Here is a 23,053-nt window from a genome sequence, read left to right as displayed (position 1 = left end):
CAAGAAATATCTTGTTAAATAAAATTCCACTCTTCCTTCATGGATCTCTTTAAAATAAAACCATCCACAATCCTTCAAATTCATATCCACAAAGTTTAAATACATGATACCATAAGACATAGGAGCACAATACACAGTTTGATCATAGCTGCTATTTTTCTCAACCCCATTCTCCTGCCTTCTCCACATGATACTTGATCTCTTCACCGATCAAGAACCTAGCTACCTATGTCTTAAACACACTCAATGCCTTCTGTGGCAATGAGAGCCACAGATTAACCACCCTCTGTCTGAAGGTGGTTCCCCACTCCCACCTCAGTTCAAAAGGGTCAAGCCCCTTCTCTCTGAAGCTGTTGCTGATCAAAGACAAAAAATCTGCAGATGCTGGAATCTAAGGTAGAACATGGAAGTCCTGAAGAAGAGTTACAGCCAATACTTCGAATTCACTACTTCCTGATGCTGCCTGGCTTGCTGCGTTCTTCCAGCCTCCTGCTTATTAAAGACAAGCAGACGGTATTATGTAGATCAAGGCCACTCTATCCCTCAGTGATCTGAGACTGGAACAATGTAAGGTTTATGATGTGGTCATTACTGGGATTCTGATGCATTATTTTTATTCTCGGGATCATTTACTGCCGAAAACAATAGCCTCACTAACCCGTTAAAATCCAGTAATTTGAAGCTCTAAATATTTATATTGTTGCTGGTTTTAAAAGCTGACTTTAGCTTCTTAATTTTTTTTGTTTTTAAAATCTACGCCCATGTATCCCGAACACTTCTGCAAGGACTTGGTTAAGAAAAATATATTGTTGCCTCAGGAATGTACCCCACCCCTCCACGCTCTACATTGCAAATGATTTGCTTACGTTGTATTTTAACTCTGAGAAAAGCCGGAAGAACGGCAAAGCTGCAGTTTAGTTGCGATAAAGTGACTTGGCGTTGAAGTGGAGCAAATTTTCTGCAGTTTGCTCAGGCCTGATTAAATTGAACTAACTTCATCATGGTCATCACCATTTACTACGCTAGCATCACTGCAACAGCGGAGGTAAAAATTGAGTTAAATGCTAACAATTTTTTTTCTACCCCTGTTTAGTGGAATGTCAGCCTTGGACTCGTTTCATGGTTGTACATGTTCAGACTATGTGGGTGCGTTCGCCCGGTGTTTAACTGAATATTCTCAATGTTGGGGAAAAAGTCAACATAGTTAACAAAGGGCAGAATAAATCCTGTTCTTAAAGTGAGGAAAAGGGAAGAAAATGTCTTGCGAAATTCAAAATTAGGGAAATAAGTTTTTTTTATTGTGACGAAAGTTACTGGAATTCTAAATATAGTTGTCAAGCTAGGCATTGGAAATTATTTGCATTCAGAAAGTTTAAGAGTGAGCAGTCAAATCAGATGCTGATTGAAATTGTGGTCTGAGCTAATCTCCAATAGGTAATTTACGGACTGTGAGTGAACAAAATCTGAGGTCAGAATACTTATCTAAAACGATTGGGGGCACACCTTACCTGTCTGGGAAGATTTGTTGCGAGATATGTGTATGAGCATGTGTGAAATTGTGGTATATGGCGAAAGGAGCTACTGTGGGTTTTCCAAAAGAACTCATTGGGCTCCAGTTGTGGGAGTTGGAACTGAATTCAAAAAATGAGGCGAGGCTGATCACCTGGAGTGTTCAAGACAATAAAACTGCAGATGTTGAAATTCAAAATAGACAGACTGAAGGTTGGAGCAACACAGTTAAGCCAGGCAGCATCGGGAGGTGAAGAAGTCAAACTTTTGGGTGTAACCCTTCAGGAATGGATGTGGGTTTAGGAGGGGAGGTGGGGACAGGGTGGTGAAGTGAGGATAGGTAGACAGGTAGAGATGAACAGGTTGGTCAAATGAATCTGGTTGGTGGCAGGAAGCAGTAGAAGGGAAGGGGAGGGGCTGGGAGGGAAGTGGGGAATGGCGAGGGAGGTGATTTGAAGTTGGAGAACTCAATGTTGAGTCCTCTGGGCTGTAGGGTGCCCAGGTGGAAGATAAGGTGTTCTTCCTCTAATAGGAGCTGAGGTTTATTTTGGCAATGGAGGAGGCCAAGGATGGTCCACCCTTTCTAAGCCATGCATTATCTTCTAAGTTTCTATTAGATCTCCCTTCAATGTTCTAAACTCTAATGAATACAATCCCAGGATCCTCTGATGTTCACGGTATGTTAGGCCTGTGTGAATCTCCGCTGGACACGCTCCAGTGCCAGTATGTCCTTCCTGAGGTGTGGGGCCCAAAGTTGGACGCAGTAAATTGGGCCTAACTAGAGCTTTATAAAGTCCCAGAAGCATATCATTGCTATTATATTCCAACCCTCTTGAGATGAACAACATTGCATTTGCTTTCTTAATCACAAACTCAACCTGCAAGTCAACCTTCAGGGAATCCTGGACTAGCATTCCCAGATCCCTTTGTACTTTGGCTTTATGAATTTTCTGACCGTTTAGAAAATAGTCCATGCCTGTATTCTTTTTTTCCAAAGTGCAAGACCTCGCATTTGCTCACGTTGAATTTCATGAACCATTTCCTGGACCAGTCTCCTAAACTGTCTAAATCTTCCTGCAGCCTCCCCACCATCCCATTACTACCTGCCAGTCCACTTAACTTTGTATCATTGGCGACCTCCACCAGAATGCCCCCGTACCTTCATCCAGATCATTAATATATAAAGTGAACAGCTGTGGCCCCAACACTGAACCCTGTGAGACACCCCTTGTCACCAGTTGCCATTACGAAAAAGAACCTTTTATCCCAACTCTCTGACTTCTGTCAGACAGCCAATCCTCAATCCATACTAGTAGCTCATTTCGAACACCATGGGTCCTCACCTTACTCAGCAGCCTCCCATGAGGCACCTTATCAAAGACCTTTCAGAAGTCAAGATAGATAACATTCTCTGGGTTTCCCTGGTCTAACCTACTTGTTACCTCTTCAAAGAATTCTAACAGGTTTGTCAAGCACAACCTCTTTTTACTAAATCCATGCTGACTGGTTTTAATCCGACCCTGCACTTCCAAGAATTTGGAAATCTCATCCTTAACGATGGATTCTAGAATTTTACTTACAACCGAGGTTAGGCTAATCAGCCTATAATATTCCATCTTTTGTCTTGATCCTTTCTTGAACAAGGGGGTTACAATAGCGATTTTCTAATCATCTGGTACTTTCCCTGACTCCAGTGATTTTTTTTGAAAGGTCACAACCAACGCCTCCACTATTACCTCAGCCACCTCCCTCAGAACTCTTGATGTAATTGGGGCCAGGAGTTTTATCAGTTTTTAGACCTTTTTAGCTTTTCTAGCAATTTCTCTTTTATAATGGCTACCATACTTAACTCTGTCCCCGACTCTCCTTAATTTTTGGGATATTATTCATATCTTCCACTGTGAAGACTGACACAAAGTACTTATTAAGTTCTTCAGCTAATTCCTTATCTCCAGCACTAGCCCACTTTCTACTTTTGCCTCTCATTTGTTTCTTATGTATTGAAAGAAACTTTTACTATCATTTTCTAATATTACTGGTTGGCTTACCTTCATATTTGGTCCTTCCATCTCTTATTTCTCTCTTTGTTATCCTCTGTTTGTTTGTTTTTGTAGTCTTCCCAATCTTTTGATTTCCCAGTTTTCTTAGCCAATTTATAGGCTCTTTATTTTTCTTTGATACATTTCCTGAGTAAAAAATGAGGTCTGCAGATGCTGGAGATCACAGCTGCAAATGTGTTGCTGGTCAAAGCACAGCAGGTTAGGCAGCATCTCAGGAATAGAGAATTCAACGTTTCGAGCATAAGCCCTTCATGACTCTTCCTTTGTCAGCCATGGCTGTGTAACCCCTTCCTGCATAATCTTTCTTCTCTTTGGGATGAACGTCTGTACTGTGTCCTCAATTACACCCAGAAACTCCTGCCATTGTTGCTTGACTGTCTTCCCCACTAGGCTCTGCTTCCAGTCGATTTTTCGTCAGTTCCTCTCTCATGCCCCTGTAATTACCTTTATTTAACTGTAACACCATTACATCTGATTTTGCCTTCTCTCTTTTAAACTTCAGACTGAACTCTACCATATTATGATTGCAGCCTTGTAAGTGTTCCCTTACTTTAAGATCTTTTATAAAGTCTGGCTCATTACATAGCAATAAGTCCAGAATAGCCTGCTCCCTTGTGGGCTCCATCACAAGCTGTTGCAAAAGGCCATCCTGTAAATGTTCCAAGAATTCCCTTTCTTTGGATCCATCTGCAACATTATTCACCCAATCCATTTGCATATTGAAGTCCCCAATGATGACCGTGATCTTGTCTTTCTGACATGCCCCATCTATTTCCTGGAACAGCTTACACCCCTGCTCCTGACCACTGCTGGTTCCTCAACTCCACCCACACAGACTCCACATCATCTGACCCTGTGTCATTCAGTGCCACAGATTTAATTTCATTCTTAACTAACAAGGCAACCCCACTCCCTTTGCCCACCTCCCTGTCTTTTTGATAAGTTGTAAATCCTTGGATGTTTAACTGCCAGCCCTGAACCCCCTGCAACCACGTCTCTGTGATGCCTACCACATCATCATCATTCACCATGATTTGTGCTGTTAATTCATCTACATTGTTACAAATATTACGAGCATTCAGGTAAAGTGCCTTAATGCTAATTTTCTGATCCTCATGATTCCCAACATCTCTTGTAATATGTCCTACGTTATTCTTCCTTTTTGCTTCATTCCTAGTCTGCCTTGAGCTTAAACACGTGCTAATCTGCTGCTTATCTTTCTACTTGACTCCATACTCCCTGTTGCTTTCCCTTTCCCTTCTCCCCCTAGTGACCACCCGATTTATCCTTTTTGCCAGAACACTGGTTCCAGATCAGTTCAGGTGGAGACCGTCCCATCGGTACAGATCATCCCGGTTCCAAAACTGATGCCAAAGTCCCATGAAATTAATCCTTATTTCCCGCACCAGTCTCTTAGCCACGTGTTTACTTCCCTAATTTTCTTATCTCTATGCCAATTAGCACGTGGCTTGAGCAGTAATCTAGAGATTATGACCCTCATGGACCTGTTTCTTCCTAGTGCTTGATACTCCCCTAACACGTCCTTCTCCTTAGCTTTGCTTATGGTGTTTGTGCCAACATGGACCACAACAACTGGATCTTCTCCCTCCCGCTTCAATATCCTTTCAAGCCAGTCGGAGATGTCCCGCACCCTGGCACCGGGCAGGCAACACACCATGCGGGACTCCCGATCCGGCTCGCAAAGGATACTATCTGCCCCCCTAATTATAGAATCCCTTGTAACAACTATTTGTCGTTTTGCTTCCCCCCCCCCCCCCGCCTTGAATGGCTCATCCTGTCCACAGCCCTTTTCCTCATCCATACAGGGAGCAAGAATCTCATACCTGTTGGACAAGCTGAGACTCCTGAACTCAGAATCCCCCGACCTGCCTCACTTACAGTCACACCCTGTTGTCCCTGATCACTAACTGAATTTGAATTACTTAATCTATTGGGTGTGACTGCCTGATACACGAGAAATACCAATTGAAACACCTTACCTTAGCAACACACAAGAGTCCTTTTATTTGGTTAGAGGTGGAGGGCAGGTGGGAGACACTATATGTGTCATGTCTTGGGATTCAGCTGCTGTCCAAATATTTACCCAGCAGGGTGGGGTAATGGGGTGTTAAGGGGAGGTTTGTATATAAAACATTTTGGTAATACCTGTTTCCTTAGGCATTTGTGCAGGAAGTATAGTTGTTCGCGGGGCTCCCTGTCAGATGGCGTTGTTTTGCCATCTTTAGGCCAGTTTTAGTAAATTGCATCCATCGAGAATTCTGAAAAGCACTGCATTCCAACCAGAACTCTACCACCAAACACATCAAATTTGGATTCTGAGGAAAAAGAACCGGAACTGACATCACCAACCCAAAGAATCCCAAATTTTGCACCAAAACGTTTTACTCACGGGTACAGGTCTGTTTACCAACAGACCATGAATTGACAGATTACAATGAGCCATAGAAATTATACAGTGACAAACATAGAAAATGAAAAAAATGAGGCATGCAGAAAAACTAGACAAAAACATACAAATGAACAACACAGACAACACAGAACCCTGGATAAAAATTTTTCTCTGACCGTCCCTGAAAAATTCGTCTTAATGTGAGGATTAAATCACACTTTCTGGTAAGCAAACAAAAAAGATTTCTTGGCAATATTCGAAACAACACTGAAAGACAACGAACTCACAGAAGGAACCCAGTAAACCATCAGACAGACAGTCACACCAACATTAAGCAAGAAAAAAGAAGGAAACATGCTCAATACACAAAAAAGGAAAGCACAAGGAAGACTAAAAAAAACCCAAGATCATTGTAATCCCACCTGCAGACAAAAACGCATAAGACCTTTTAAACAGAACAGACTATGTTAAGAAAGCTTGCACTGCTTGCACATACTGGCACTTACCAACAGGTGGTGATAGACCTGACCCCACAGCTAGAGAACTGAGTCACAGCCTTACTCAAAAGACTTCAGAAATCTGGAGAATTAAACAAGACAAACTTCCAAAAAATGAAACCAGACGGATCCAACACACCATGCTTCTACGGATTACCCAAACTTCACAAACCAGGAACCAATCCACCCATGATTTTCTGAATACCAAAGACACCAAAATAGAAGAGGATGAAATAATGGTCTCCTTTGATGTAACAGCCCTGTTCACATCCATCAACATCAAACTGGCCAAGGAAACATTGACTGCATTATTAGAAGAACCAAAGACACATACACCAGACACTGCTAACTTCATCCGAAAAGACAACATCATCAAGTTTGTGGACCCATGTCTTACCACCCACTTCACTTTAAATAACAAGACCTTCAAACAAATCAACAGAACACCCATGGGATCTCCAATATGAGGGTTCTTAGCAGAGGTAGTAATGCAGAGACTTGAACAAACAGCTCTCCCAACCTTCTAACCCAAACTTTGGGTCCGCTATGTAGTTGACACCTTTGTCATCACTAAACAAATCAAATTAGAGGAAACCTTCAAGACCTTTAATAACATCCTTACTGGCATAACATTCACAAAGAGGAGGAAAACAACAACAAACTGTCAGTCCTAGATGTCACAGGAGAGCGAACAGCCAATGGGCAACTTCAAACTAGCATCTACAGGAAAACAATACATACTGACCAAATACTTAACTACAGAAGCAATCATCCCAAAACCCACAAATGAAACTGCATTAGGACATTATTTCAATGAACCACCACACCCTGCAGCAGAGAGGAACTACAAAAAGCAGAAGAAAGTCATCTATATAGTGTACTCAAAAAAAATGGGTACCCAATGAACATAGTCCCTTGATTCCTCAGCAACAAACTCAAACCAGCAGACAAAGTGCACCCAGAAACCCTGGCCACTCTCCCCGATGTAAAGGGCACCTTTGAAATGACTGTCAGACTACTCAAACCTTTCGGCATCACAGCCCACAAACCCACCTAAACAGCAACTAATAAATTTAAAAGGTCGTATACAGACATCACGCAAAACAAACATCATTTACAAAATACTTTGCAAGGACTGTACTAAACACTACATCAGGTAAACAGGCAGAAAAATTGCACTAGGATACATGAACATCAACTATCCACAAAAAGACATGACCCTTATCACTAGTATCCTTACATACAGATGAGAAAGGACACAAGTTTGACTGAGCCAACACATCCATCCTTGGACAAACCAAACACAAGCACGAAGGAGAATTCTTAGAAGCATGGCATATCAACTGGAACACTATTAACAAAGACCCATCTACCATCCTGTGAGAAAAAGAACCACAAATGATATCACCAACCCAAAGAAACTTAAACACATAAACAGAAGGCGGGACATAATACCAGTGCTTCACCAGAGGCTCACTGAAGATGTTACCTAGTATGGGGATGAAATGTCTGAAAACAAACTTTCCAGCTCAGCGAGCAAACGTGCATCCAAGAATTCTTGTGGACATGCTGGCAAAGTAGAGACATTATTGTGCTTACTTAATTATTTTGTTTTTAGCTTTAAAGTGGATGACCTATGTTTGCCTGCATTGAAATGGATTTGTCACTGTTTGCCCACTTACTTAGATTATTAACCTCTAATTTTATGCTTTCATCTATAGTGTTTACAGTTATGCTGTGTTTTGTGTGGCTTTCTCAACATTCAAATTTTTGATAAACACAATGAATAGTTGAGTCTCAACACATTTTTGCCAAATAACACAATCTTAACTCTATTACTAAATACTATAATCTTACATCTAAAATGGTGGTGACTATATCAAATGAGCTTGCTAGAGTAGGTGGAGGAGGCTGGTACATTTGCAGCATTTACAAGGCATCTGGATAGCTTTATGAAGAGGAAGGGTTTAGAAGGATATGGGCCAAGTGCTGGAAAATGGGACTAGATTGATTTAGGATATCTGATTTGGCATGGATGAGTCGGAGTGAAGGGTCTGTTTCCGTGCTGTACATCTCTATGACTCTACAATTCTTCTTTTTTTATTTCATTACAGTTAGAGAGTCAACAGAACACTATTTTTAACACCTTGAATTGCTTGAACATAAAGTACCAGTTGCTTGATCTATCAGCTGGTCAAGGTTTACTGGATAAAATGAGAGCAAAGATGGGATCTGAAAGCGCTCGCCCCCCCCAAATATTTAATGGAGACCAGTATTGTGGGGTAAGTTGGAACTGTGCTTTGGTTTCTTATAATCAGAGCTAATAAAACAAATTATCCTGGTTTACACTATGCTCTTTAGAAGCTTAATAACATAGGCAATAAAATTTGTTCACATTGAAAAAACGCTTTGCCACAAAGCTGTCTGCCACTTATGCTGGACCTGTAGTATTCAGAGGCAAGTTTTTCTCTTTGTTCAATATGAAGCTATCCTTCTTCCCTTTATAGGACCCAACAGACCTTTTGACCTAGTTTTTAAGCTTGCTATTCAACCAGCCTGTATAATAAGGTAGCAATATTATTAATATGATGAAATAGTTGTTTGTCAATCTTCTAAAATTAAATCCTTGCCAGTCTGAGCAATAGATATAATGTTATTGAGAGAAAAGCACAGATAACATAGACCATCAAGAGAGACCAGTGGTTTTGTTTATGAAGACTCGGCCTTTGACCTCAATAAAATGCAGCACAGAATTCCAACCACATCCTTAAATCTTTCAGAAATAAAATGTTTATGAGGGGCTTCATCTCACGGAAAAGCAAAAGAAAGATGGATAGCTTTCTGGATGAATTCAAATCATGATTTAAATAATGAATGAAGAATATAATTGAGGATAATGTTTTAAAAAACAGTTTCATAGAATGCTATGGCCTGTCAATATAAGTAATAAACTTCATCCTCTGCATTATAGCAGAGAATGTAATTGACAGAAATTGCTAATTCAGATGACAGTACTAACTGGAAACACATTTAAGTATTCTAATGCAAGATATTGTTGAAGCATTTACTTGGCTAGAAGTAGCGAAACATTGTTTAAGGATTTACTCTCTAGTCATAATGTAATAAAGCAACGTTTGTTTTAAACGAAATGTTATTTTATTTTCTCAACTGTTTAAATCTATATTCATTGTTCTGACATTTTTTAAGTTTTCCTGTATTCGCTTCATAGATATCATAGAATCCCTACACTGCACAAAGAGGTCATTTGGCTGGTTGAGTCTGTATCCTCTAAAGAACAACCCACCCAAACCCAGGCCCCTATCCTATTCCCAAACCCCACATTCACCATGGCTAATTAACCGAACCTGCACATCCCTAGACACTATCGGGCAATTGAGCATGGCCAGTTCACCTAATCTTCAAATCTTTGGATTGTGGGAGGAAACTAGACCACCTGGCAGAAACCCGTGAAGAAATGGGGCAAACGTGCAAACTCCCCACAGCCCCCCAAAGCTGGAATCAAATCCGGGTTCCTGATGCTGTGAGGCAGCAGTGCAAGCCACTGAGCTACCATGCTACCCATTACCCATTTAAAATCTGCAATTGCAGCAACAAATGAACTAACCCCATTGAGTGGTACAATGTTTTGAGTGAGTTATTAATTTGTTGTCTATATCAAAACAAACTGTACATTTGGATGCGTACTTTCCATCCTGAAAGCCTGATTGCTCCTGACCAGTCCCAGAAAATGGTCAGAGGTAGCCAGTTGCACAATTACATGACTCTCCCCAGTCAGTTGTTGCTGGGATCATTTTTCATCCCCAGGACCTCTTTGATGCCATTGATCTTATGGTGATGGATGGTGAATCCTCCATCTATCTTTTACAAAGCCAACAATAAAATGAAAGAAGCAGCATCAAGTCCCTGTTTTAATTTTTGATCACGGTGTAGGGAAGAGCATCAGAGAATTATATATAGTGAGGGTACTTCTACGTTTTCAGGTAAAGCCTCCTCATAGTCACATAAATCATGTTGGTAAAAACAAAGCTTTCATTGTTATTCCTGCCCCCCCCCCCCCCCCCCCCCCCCCACACCCCCCCCAAACACACACACACACACCACCTTTTTCTGGTTTCTGCAAATGCAACCTATCACAGTTACCCAAAGGAAGGCACCCTTTAGACTTCAGGTTTAAATTGTGACCCTTGTGTCCAGAGTGCTATATTACAAGGCAGGGCGTTGCCCTCTTCAATAATTATAAATTGTATCCATGCCTCTGTCATGGTAGTGTGACATGCCAACAGTGACAATGGCTACCTTTGCATTGGCATCACATTCCATTTAATAAAAGAAGAAAGTTAGTCGAATTCATTCTACTGTGTGTGAACCCCAATGGAGTATCACGGAGTGAATGTTGAATAAAAATGCCAGGCACTAATACTTCAATAACACAATTCATGACCAATAACACACTTCATGACCAGCCACTGTCTCAAAATGCTTTACAGCCAATTAAGTTCTTTTTTGAACATAGTCATCGCTGTGATGTAGGAAGTGAAGCAACTAATTTACACCCATTGAACTCCCACAGACAGCAACATACTCAAAGCTAGATCATCTGAAGTTTCTTTGTATCATGTCAACTGGGGAATAAATATGAACCGTGACACTCCTCTGCAAAATAGTGAGGAAGAAAATGGGGAGCAAAAATTAATGTGTTGACATTGTTTGAATTATTTTCAGGGTTATGAAGCCTTTTTTGAAGCAGTGGAAGCTAAGAAGGTAAAAGAATTCCTCAAGCTGGAAACCTGTCAAAATCAATCACAGAAGGATTAATCCACTGAAGCCAAGATGCACATATAAGAACTGAAACATTCAATGTATGCATGGAATGCTTTTATTCATGGTTACTTTTGTTCTAATACTAATTTTCCTGAGTTACCACATGAGCTCCTACAGTACCAAAAGTACTAATTGTGCTAATTTTGTTGACATTTTCCTGAATGTATTGCTCATTGAATGCAGCAAGGCATCTTTTGTAAGAATTAAAGAATTAAAACCCACATTAAAAAACAATTCTGCTTCACTTTATGCTTCTAAATTTGATCTATAATATTATTTGATTGTTACAATAATTTGATTCGTAAGGATAAAGTCCCCATAGTCCTATTGGATCTTAAAGCAGCTCTTCTCACTGGAGAGGGAGATAACTGGTGATGGTTTAATCTGAGGGTCACCATGCCTCCGGTGAGAATCGGGGTTGAAAAGAAGAAGAATAATCCTTCATGGGAATATTGGCCAGTGGAGAATTGAACCCACACTGTTGGCATTACTCTGTCACAAGCCAGCTATTCTAAGAAGTGAGGTAACTGACCCCTATAAGCATAACTGGTGTGTGAAAAGAGTGGATTGCACTGTGACACATCAATTATAGAGTCACAGAGATGTACAGCATAGAAACAGACCCCTCAGTCCAACTTGTCCATGTTGACCAGATGTCCAAAATTTAATCTAGTCCCATTTGCCATATCACTCTAAACTCTTCTTATTCATATACCCAACCAGATGCCTTTTAAATGTTGTAATTGTATCAGCCTCTGCCACTTTCTCTGGCAGATCATTCCAAACATTCACCACCCTTTGTGTGAAAAAGTCGCTCCTTGGGTCCCTTTTAAATTTTTCCTCTCTCACCTTAAACCTATACCATCTATTTCTGGACTCCCCCACACTAGGGAAAAAAACTCATCTATTTACCCTATCCATTCCCCTTATGATTTTATAACCCTCTATAAGGTCACCTCTAAGTTACCAATGCTGGTGAAAATAGCCCCAGCCTATTCAGCCTCTCCCTCTAGCTCAAATCCTCCAACCCTGGCAACATCCTTGTAAATCTTTTCTGAACCATTTCAAGTTTCACAACATTCTATAGGAGGGAGACCAGAATTGCACACAATATTCCAAAAGTGGCCGAACCCAAGTCCTGTACAGCTGCTATATTTGACTGTCCAACTCCTCTGTTCAATGCTCTTACCAATAAAGGAAAACACACTAAATTCCTTCTTCACTATCCTATCTACCTGAGAGTCCACTTTCAAGGAACAATGAACCTGCACGCCAAGCTCTCTTTGTTTAGCAACGCTCCCCAGAACTTTATCACTAATTATCTTTTCCTTTACTTACCCAAAAATATGAGAAAGTTTTGTTGGCAAGTCATAACGAAAGATTAACAACATGATTTTCAAAAGTCTACTTCCTGAGGCTAGAGAAATGGGAAACACTGGCAACACAGTATTTATAGTCTATCACCAAGGCACTGACAGCGTGTGATGCCAGCTTCTGGTGTATTATTTTATGTGTCTGGTGAAGCTCAGTTAAGCATAGTTTAGAAATGATGCAAATCTAGCAATAGAAAGTGTGAATTGTGCATATACCTCCATATGTGCTTTCAGGATATTGGGACATCTTTGGAATAGCAAAGGGCTGAAGAAAAGCCCACAGAAATGCTTTCCAAAGCATTATTTTCCAATCCTTCAGCCATTTAAGTTGTCATTACTGAACTAAACAACTGCCTTTTAATCCTGATTGTCTGCTGTGCTGTGATGTAGAGGTGAATCCAAATCAAAAGCAAATTGCTATAAACTGTCAGGGGCATTGAGTTCCTAACTTGCCCTAGCACGTTGTCTTCCTAATGGAGAACAGCAAGCCTCAAGTCTGTCAAAGTTCAGATAGATCTAATATAAGCAAAATACTTGGATGTTGGAAATCTGACACAAATGCAAAAAGTGCTGAAGAAGCTCAGCAGGTCTGACAGCATCTGCAGAGAGAGGAGAAACAGCACTAACATTTCGAGACAAGCGTGACCAGCGAGAACCTGAAGAAGAATCTTTTTAGGTGGTTGTTTCTGACAGGTGCAAACCTAATGGGCTGAAGGCTCTTTTTCTGTATTGTAGAGTTCAGCTGATTCTATGACATAAAATATAGGCTGTGATTGATTTAAGATCTTCAAAGAAGCTGAAGGGTTACTGGGGGACAAAAAAAGAAAATGGAGTTGCGAGATGACAAGCAGATCAGCTCTCATTTAATGAGGTGGACTGAGGTGAACAAAGTTTAAAAATCTCAACATCAGGTTATAGTCCAACAGATTTATTTGAAAGTACAAGCTTACGGAGCGCTGTACTTCGTCAGGAAGCGAGTGGGGTAGGATCATTGGACACAGAATTTATAGTAAAAGACCTTTATAACCTAGGGTTGTGAGATTTTTAACTTTATCTTATTTAATGGCAGAGCTGTCTCATTGAGGTGAGTGACCGACTCTGCTCTCTTATGTTATTATGTAATAATACTTCGGAAATGAGATAACAAGAGTGTGGAGACAGTATATTCCTGTTAGGGTGAAAGGGAAGGCTGATAGGTATAGAGAATGCTGGATAACTAAAGAAATTTTGGGTTTGGTTAAGAAAAAGAAGGAAGTATATGTCAGGTATAGACAGGACAGATCAAGTGAATCCTTACAAGAGTATAAAGGCAGTAGAAATATACTTAAGAGGGAAATCAGGAGGGCAAAAGGAGGACACGAGATAGCTTTGGCACATAGAGTTAAGGAGAATCCAAAGGGTAACTAGGGAGAGAATAGGACCCCTCAAAGATCAGCAAGGCAGCCTCTGTGTGGAACTGCAGGAGATTGGGGAGATATTAAACGAGTATTTTGCATCAGTGTTTACTGTGAAAAAGGACATAGAACATATAGGATGGAGGGAAATAAATGGTGACATCTTGAAAAATGTTCATATTACAGAGGAGGAAGTGTTGGATGTCTTGAAATGCATAAAAGTGGATAAATCCCCAGGACCTGATGAGGTGTACCTAGAACTCTCTGGGAAGCTAAGGAAATGATTGCTGGGCCTCTTGCCAAGATATTTATGTCATCGATAGTCACAGGTGAGGTGCTGGAAGACTGGAGGTTGGCTGATGTGGTGCCACTATTTCAGAAAGGTGGTAAGGACAAGCCAAGGAATTATAGACCAGTGAGCCTGACATCGGTGGTGGACAAGTTGTAGGAAGGAATCCTGAGGGACAGGATATACGTGTATTTGGAAAGGCAAGGACTGATTAGGGATAGTCAACATGGCTTTGTACGTGGGAAATCATGTCTCACAAACTTGATTGAGTTTCTTGAAGAAGTAGCTAAGAATATTGATGATGGCAGAACAATAGACGTGATCGATATGGATTTTAGTAAGATGTTTGACAAGGTTCCCCATGGGAGACTTGTTATCAAGCTTAGATCTCATAGAATACAGGGAGAACTAGCCATTTGAATACAGGACTGGTTCAAAGGTAGAAGACAAAGGGTAGAGGTGGAGGGTTGTTTTTCAGATTGGAGGCCTGTGACCAGTGGAGTGCCACAAGGATCGGTGCTGGGTTCACTACTTTTCGTCATTTATATAAATGATTTAGATGTGAGCTTAAGTGGTATAGTTAGTGAGTTTGCAGATGACGCCAAAATTAGAGGTGTAGTGAACAGCGAAGAAGGTTACCTTCGATTACAACAGGATCTTGATCAGATGAGCAAATGGGCTGAGAAGTGGCAGATGGAGTTTAATTTAGATAAGTGTGAGGTGCTGCATTTTGGGAAAGCAAATCTTAGCAGGACATATACACTGAATGGTTAGGTCCTGGGAAGTGTTGCTGAACAGAGAGACCTTGAAGTACAGGTTCATAGCTCCTTGAAAATAGAGTCACAGGTAGATAGGATAATGAAGAAGGTGTTTGGTATGCTTTCCTTTATTGGTCAGAGTATTGAGTACAGGAGTTTGGAGTCATGTTGCAGTTGAACAGGACATTGGTTAGGCCATTTTTGGAATATTGTGTGGACTTCTGGTCTCCTTCCTATCAGAAATATGCTGTGAAACTTGAAAGGGTTCAGAAATGATTTACAAGGATGTTGCCAGGTTTGGAGGATTTGAGCTACAAGGAGAGGCTAAACAGGCTGGGGCTGTTTTCCCTGGAGCGTCGAACGCTGAGGGTGACCTGATAAAGGTTTATAAAATTGTGAGGGCATGATCAGGGTAAATAGACAAGATCTGGGGTGGGAGAGTCCAGAACTAGAGGGTGAGGGGAGAAAGATATAAAAGAGACCTAAGGGGCAACGTTTTCATGCGGAGGGTGGTGTGTGTGTGTGGAATAGGCTGCCAGAGGAAGTGGTGGAGGCTGGTACAATTGCAATATTTAAAGGCATCTGGATGGGTATATGAATAGGAAGTGTTTGCAGGGATATGGACCGGGTGCTGGCAGATGGGACTAGTTTGGGTTCGGATATTTGTTCATCATGGACGAGTTGGACTGAAGGGTCTGTTTCTGTGCTGTACATATCTATGACTCTATAAGCAATCAAGTTTCCCTGATCAGTTCAAGAACAATCCCATTAAGCACCTCATCAATCCGTGTAAAAGGCACAAGTAGATTTTTAAAATTCACTTGTGGGAAATGGGTGTCGCTGGCTGGGCAGCATTTATTTCATATCCTTTTTTTTCGGAATTTGTCTCCTAGTTTATCGAATGTTGGGATTAGCAGCACTGTATCCAACAGCAACATGCATGTTGTTAAGGATTCCTTCACATTAATATCATGTTTGTAGATATCAGGCTTTTATCATGAGCCAGTCAAGTGACAGTGCTGATTTTCCTTGAATTGCTGCAATCACTGATGATACTGGTGTTGAATCAGAAATTCTAGGACACTCAGCAGAGCAATGGTGAAGGTTAAATGTGCAGCCATTGAGCTGTCTCGGTATTGTTGGTCGCAGACTTGGTGATTGAAATCAGTAGGTGTTGTGTGCTATATCTTTGATGTAAATCACATCCGACCTAATGCGTAATTTATTGGGTGTGATTGCCTTGGTAGGCTATAATTTGTTTCCTGCTTTTGTCTGTTCTGTATCTTCTTATCTTGAACACTAATCGGGCAGGCTGATGAGTCTGGTTCATCTCCAGCAGTGAGTAATGAAGTGGGTGAGGCTTGACTATGTCTGAACATGTATGCTGCTGAACTATTGACTCACTGCAAATACCAAGGGAAGTGGATCCAGTTCTCAGTTCATAGATATATAGAACTTGGGAGCACAAACAGGCCTTCTGGCCCTTTGAGTCTGCTTCACCATTCAACATAATCAGGACAGACTATTCAACAACCTGATACCTTTATTCCTAAGAACTGAGGATGGCCCTGCTGCCTCACAGCACCAGGGACCCAGGGTTGATTCCAGCCTTGGGTGACTGTGTGGGAGTTTGCACATTCTCCCCATATCTGTGTGGGTTTCCTTTAGATGCTGCAGTTTCCTCCAATCCAAAGATGTGCAATTTAGATGGATTGGCCATACCAACCTGCCAACAGCATCCAGAGTTATGTAGGCTATGTGGGTTAGGTATGGTAAATGTGGGGTTATGGGGTTAGAATAGAGGGGAGGGGGGGTTCTGATGCTCTTCAGAGAGTCTGTGCAGACCCTCAGAGTCGCTTCTATTTGCACTATAGAGATTCTATGAACTAAATCTTGGAATAATCCAGTACAGAAGAGACCCTCTGGCCCATTTTAATCTGTACCACCAAAACTAAACCACATCCTAAACCTCAACCTGAGCTACAAACTGTGAGATATAGGTAAAGTAGTGTTACTTCTGCAATTATAATTACTTATACAAAGTAAATGAACTCACACCAGTGTGTAATTGTTTCAGCCAAGAGCTCAGGCAACAAGAATGGAAACTATGTGGAGGAAATACATAATTGTTTTTGTATTAGCTAAAATTGTATGCAAGAATGAAATGTGACTGCAAAACAATGGTAGATATTACAGGCAAATAGATAAGATGCTGTGAGGGGAGGCAGTTAAGCTAGATACGCCTGTACAAACAATAGGTATAAACATCTGTTTCCCAGTTTTACAGAAACACAGGAACAAACCCCTATTAAAAGGGTTATAAGGATCAGTATGGTAGGGGAAGGCACAGATGGAGGGAGTAGATAATGGTAAGGAAAAGATATGCCTAACAATGACCCACAGCGGGATGAGGTCAAACAGCTTTGTGAGGCCAGAAATAAGCATTTTGTCACAGACAAGGCCGGATAATGCAAGAGATAAACAGGAGTAATGGGGTGCCAGTCTTAGGGAAGTGGATGATGTAAACAGGGGAGGAGCAATGAAATAAAAAAAAATAGAAACCAAATTATATAAATATCGTGTATTAATTGAATTCGGTGTGTGTGTCCCTTGCCTTGTAGACAGTGGACATCATACCTTCCTGCAAAAGTAAAATCAAGGACACTACTGATTTAGATTTTCTCTCGGACTGAAATTATTGAAATGTGTGAGCTTAGTTTCTCACACAAACCTTGCACGAAACCACATCTCCGTTAGTTCCATTTTCCAGCCTACTGACGTTTATTATGATGTTTCAGATGCTCGTCCAAATACTTTTTAAAGGTTGTGAGGTTATCTGCCTTACCTAACCTCCCAGGTGTAGTGGACAGTGAAGAAGGTTAGCTCGAATTACAATGGGATCTTGATCAAATGAGCCAATAGGCTGAGGAGTGGCTGACAGAGTTTAATTTAGATAAATGCGAGGTGCTGCATTTTGGGAAAGCAATTCTTGGAGTGCAAGTTCATAGCTCCTTAAAAATAGAGTCACAGGTATATTGAATAATGAAGAAGGTGTTTGGTATGCTTTCCTTTATTGTTCAGAGTATTGAGTACAGGAGTTGGGAGGCCATGTTGCAGTTGAACAGGACATTGGTTAGGACATTTTTGGAATATTGTGTGCAATTCTGGTCTCCTTTCTATCGGAAAGATGTTGTGAAATTTGAAAGGGTTCAGAAATGATTTACAAGGATGTTGCCAGGTTTGGAGGATTTGAGCTTTAGGGAGAGGGTGACAGGCTAGGACTGTTTTCCCTGGAGCATCAAAGGCTGAGGGGTGACCTTATAGAGATTTATAAAATCGTGAGAGGCACGACTAGGGTTAATAGACAAAGTCTTTTCCCTGGGGTGGGAGAGTCCAGAACTAGAGGGCATAGTTTTAGGGTGAGGGGGGAATGTTTTCATGCAGAGGGTGGTACATGTGTGGAGTGGGCTACCAGAGGAAGTGGTGGAGTCTAATACAATTGCAATATTTAAAGGCATCTGGATGGATATATGAATAGGAAGTGTTTGCAGGGATATGGACCGGGTGCTGGCAGATGGGACTAGTTTGGGTTCGGATATTTGTTCATCATGGACGAGTTGGACTGAAGGGTCTGTTTCTGTGCTGTACATATCTATAACTCTATAAGCAATCAAGTTTCCCTGATCAGTTCAAGAACAATCCCATTAAGCACCTCATCAATCCGTGCAAAAGGCACAAGTAGATTTTTAAAATTCACTTGTGGGAAATGGATGTCGATGGCTGGGCAGCATTTATTGCATATCCCTTTTTTTTTCCGGAATTTGTCTCCTAGTTTATCGAATGTTGGGATTAGCAGCACTGTATCCAACAGCAACATGCATGTTGTTAAGGATTCCTTCACATTAATATCATGTTTGTAGATATCAGGCTTTTATCATGAGCCAGTCAAGTGACAGTGCTGATTTTCCTTGAATTGCTGCAATCACTGATGATACTGGTGTTGAATCAGAAATTCTAGGACACTCAGCAGAGCAATGGTGAAGGTTAAATGTGCAGCCATTGAGCTGTCTCGGTATTGTTGGTCGCAGACTTGGTGATTGAAATCAGTAGGTGTTGTGTACTAGATCTTTGATGTAAATCACATCCGACCTAATGCCTAATTTATTGGGTGTGATTGCCTTGGTAGGCTATAATTTGTTTCCTGCTTTTGTCTGTTCTGTATCTTCTTATCTTGAACACTAATCGGGCAGGCTGATGAGTCTGGTTCATCTCCAGCAGTGAGTAATGAAGTGGGTGAGGCTTGACTGTGTCTGAACATGTATGCTGCTGAACTATTGACTCGCTGCAAGTACCAAGGGAAGTGGATCCAGTTCTCAATTCATAGATATATAGAACTTGGGAGCACAAACAGGCCTTCTGGCCCTTTGAGTCTGCTTCATCATTCAACATAATCAGGACATACTATTCAATTCAACAACCTGCTCTTGCTTTCTCTCATATCTTTTGATACCTTTATTCCTAAGAACTGATGATGGCACTGCTGCGTCACAGCACCAGGGACCCAGGGTTGATTCCAGCCTTGGGTGACTGTGTGGGAGTTTGCACATTCTCCCCATATCTGTGTGGGTTTCCTTTAGATGCTGCAGTTTCCTCCCTCAATCCAAAGATGTGCAATTTAGATGGATTGGCCATACCAAACTGCCCATAGTGTCCAGAGTTATGTAGGCTATGTGGGTTAGGTATGGTGAGTGTGGGGTTATGGGATTAGAATTCAGGTGGGGTGTCAGATGCTCCACAGAGAGTCTGTGCAGACCCTCAAAGTGGCTTCTATTTGCACTATGAAGATTCTATGAACTATATCTTGGAATAATGCAGTACATTGGCCCATTTTAATCTGTACCACCAAAACTACACCACATCTCCTCTCATCCCACTTTCTAGCCCACAGCCTTATATTATGATGTTTCAGATGCTGATCCAAATACCTTTTAAAGGTTATGAGGTTATCTGCCTTACCTAACCTTCCAGGTGGTGCATTCCAAAACCCCACCACCCTCCTGGTTAAAAACTGTTTCCCTCAAATCCCCTATGAACTTCCTGCCACCCAACTTGAAATTGTGGCCCCTTATTATTGACCCTTCAACAAAGGGGAACAGTTGCTTTCTAACCACCTATCCATGCCTCACATAATCTTATTCACCAGAATTGAGTCTTCTTGCAGATGATGTGGTGTCAGAGGATAGGAGACACACGATGACAAGGGAGTGCATACCTCAGTAGGGGGTATGGCCTTAAAAGAGAGGGGCTAATGGAGGAGGCAGCTCTATGTTTCTCATGTGAGTAGGTGAGCCATCTGGGCAACCACAAGCCCTCCCTGCCTCAACCTTGTTGCCAACCTCCTTGTACCATCTGAAAAATGATACATGATGATTAGTTGATCACTTATGTGTCTCAGACATGCATTTGGATGCATTACTTTAGCTAAATTATAGTGCTGCCAAGGGCACATGGCTGGATAGATGGTGAAAGTGTCCCTGACAGAATTTTAGCGTTCCCTTATCATCAAGCCTCCCACAGGGGATTCTTAAATTTTTCCATGCTGTCCAATAACAGGTCTGAGAATCAATCCTCTCCTTTTGAACGTTTGCAGGTACTTAAAAAAAATTGGTTCCATTCATTTAAGAGTTGATAGTTGAATATTGCAGTGCATACTAGTAGTAATGTAGATGTTAGACTTGATGTTGATTGAAATGCCTTGTCCTGAATTCGTCCGGCAGTTTGTGATGGAAGGCTTATGCCTGCAACATTGACTCTCTGCTTCTTGAATGCTGGCTGATCTGCTGTGCTTTTCCAGCACCATACTTTTCAACTTTGACTGCTCAGCATCTGCAGTCCTCACTTTCTTTCAGTCACTGTTATTAATGAAGTGCAGGTATGTCTCTTGCATGCAACCAGCCAGCTCTATCTGTGATGCTGGTAATATCAGGAGTACAATGTACCCAAAACTTCCTGAAGGCTGCAAGCATAGTGCAATAGGTTCTAGAAGGAATGACTTAAAGAGGGAATCACCGGGCACTAAGGTTCTCTCTAGTGCTAGAGGGCTTGGTGCAGGCAGTTGCATTGAGAAGAGTGACCTTTTCACTCCAAGTGATCCTTTCCCTGGCAAGAAACAGGAAGCAGCGCAAACAACTTTTCAAGAAACTTTGTGAAGCGATTACAACAGATGTCAGTCAGAAGGTCTGCCACAAGAATATAGCTACAATGTAAGGAATCTTTCCGTTCTTATCTAGAACTATTAAAGTAAGAACAATGAATTTGTGTTTCAGCTGTCGGCCAGTTGATGATGCACTGTCAAAAGTGCTTCCTATTGAGCAAGACATTAAACTAAGGGCACATTTGTCCTGCCCCACAATTGGATGAAGATCTTTTGCTTAATGCACTAGACAGCCTGCAAGAGTGTTTGTATGCCATCCACATAGCATGTGAGAGTCCAGCAACAACATTTTTAAAGTTTTGTGCTGGTTATGATGTTGTCTAACATTGTCAATTCCATCAGCACCATGATGAAGCCAGGTGTGAAGGATCTTCATGGTCACTTTGGTGGTTTCATGATAGAACAAACTGAAGCCATGCAAATTCAGTCTATTGCCAACTTGGCTTTGAGGCCAATTTTGAAATAGGCTTCCAGATTGTGGCATCACACTTGCACCTTCTTCTAGAGCAGAACTGGAAGAATGTTGAAGTGCTGCCCATGGAAGAAGCCATGCTCACAGAGAAAGAAAGCACTCTTGCCCCCACCCTCTGTCATGTAAGGGCTTTAGGAACCTAAGCAATCTTGAAATGATGTCTTGGAGTTGCTCACTAGGTATAAATAGCATAGTGTGGGTGGAGTTAAGAAAACATGCAGAGATGCATATGGAGAATACCAACTAGCATTAGATAGTAGACATTATGGAATTATCCTTCAATAATGCAACAGTCAAATTAAAGCCTGGCATATTGTTGAATATCATATCTTGTCGTAATTCATTTTATTATGTAATAAAGAATGTCATAAAGAAGCCCAAACCTGAAGACAATTCTTGACCTTGCCTTTTCCTTGACTAGTCTGACTTTAACACAAACTCATGGTTATGGTCATTATAACAAAAGACCCTACATCAGTTACTTTGCTAGTGCCCTTACAGCTTCCATTCAGCCAGTTGTGCTCTACACACCTATCTTTTATCTGGACACGAGGTTTTGCAAAATGGTCAAATGTTAGTTTGTGTGCTTACATTGAGAGTATTTTCATCATTCAACTCTAGTTTACAATTTTCTCAGTGCAGCCAAATCTCTGGGTTAAATAGAATAGAATTTCTCTTCTCACCCTTGAACCAAAAGCCATGGTGACATTTTGGGAAATACTCCACATGTGAATGCTCTTTCAAGCTGTAGTTATGGAGTGGTGTGAAACTAATACATGGCAAAGTCATTTGTGAGAAAAGCCTATCTAATAAGTTAATTGTGTATGTCACTATTACCCGTAATCTAGTTCAGATGAAAAGTAACATAGTTTCTTAATAATTAGGTTGACCTTGCTCTTACTGTCTGCAGGGTCACAGATCAAAACTATCAATGCTTAAATGCAAAGATGTTGCAAAGACATTTAGGTTAGAAAGAAGAAATTCTTGCATTGCTACATAGCTGTTGATCTTCCCAGATTTGACCTAGGCTGCTTGCTTCCTGTGGAATAATGGGAGTGTCATATGCTACTTCTGATCTGGGAGCACCCATTGTTCACATTTTCCACACCCCAACACAGTCATATTCAATTTGAAATATGAACACTGTTTTTCTCTCTCTATACATGCTATCAGGCCTGCCCAGTATTTAATTTTTATTCCTGATTTAATGCTGCTTGATAAACTTGCACTCCTCC

General features: G+C 41.1%; 1 protein-coding gene across 1 annotated transcript; it reads left to right on the top strand.

Moving 5' to 3' along the window:
* Positions 1 to 876: 876 nt before the first annotated feature.
* On the top strand, positions 877 to 11,562 carry LOC132837098 (SH3 domain-binding glutamic acid-rich-like protein 3). The gene is made up of 3 exons (XM_060856794.1): positions 877 to 1,045; positions 8,591 to 8,758; positions 11,220 to 11,562. Exons 1-3 carry the CDS (start codon positions 1,001 to 1,003, stop codon positions 11,310 to 11,312), a joined length of 306 nt encoding a protein of 101 aa, XP_060712777.1. The 5' UTR covers positions 877 to 1,000; the 3' UTR covers positions 11,313 to 11,562.
* The last annotated feature ends 11,491 nt before the right edge of the window (positions 11,563 to 23,053 follow it).

This window comes from Hemiscyllium ocellatum, chromosome 3 (assembly GCF_020745735.1).
Source record: "Hemiscyllium ocellatum isolate sHemOce1 chromosome 3, sHemOce1.pat.X.cur, whole genome shotgun sequence".
NCBI lineage: Eukaryota > Metazoa > Chordata > Chondrichthyes > Orectolobiformes > Hemiscylliidae > Hemiscyllium > Hemiscyllium ocellatum.
The sequence above is the reverse complement of the archived record's forward strand: the minus strand, read 5'-3'. Positions and strand labels throughout refer to the sequence as shown.

Bases quoted from the DNA above. Each gene is read 5' to 3' on its own strand.
- LOC132837098 (XM_060856794.1), top strand. From the start codon at position 1,001: ATGGTCATCACCATTTACTACGCTAGCATCACTGCAACAGCGGAG. The intron at 1,046-8,590 runs GTAAAAATTGAG...ATTTCATTACAG, and splicing joins GCATCACTGCAACAGCGGAG to TTAGAGAGTCAACAGAACAC. The intron at 8,759-11,219 runs GTAAGTTGGAAC...AATTATTTTCAG, and splicing joins ATGGAGACCAGTATTGTGGG to GGTTATGAAGCCTTTTTTGA.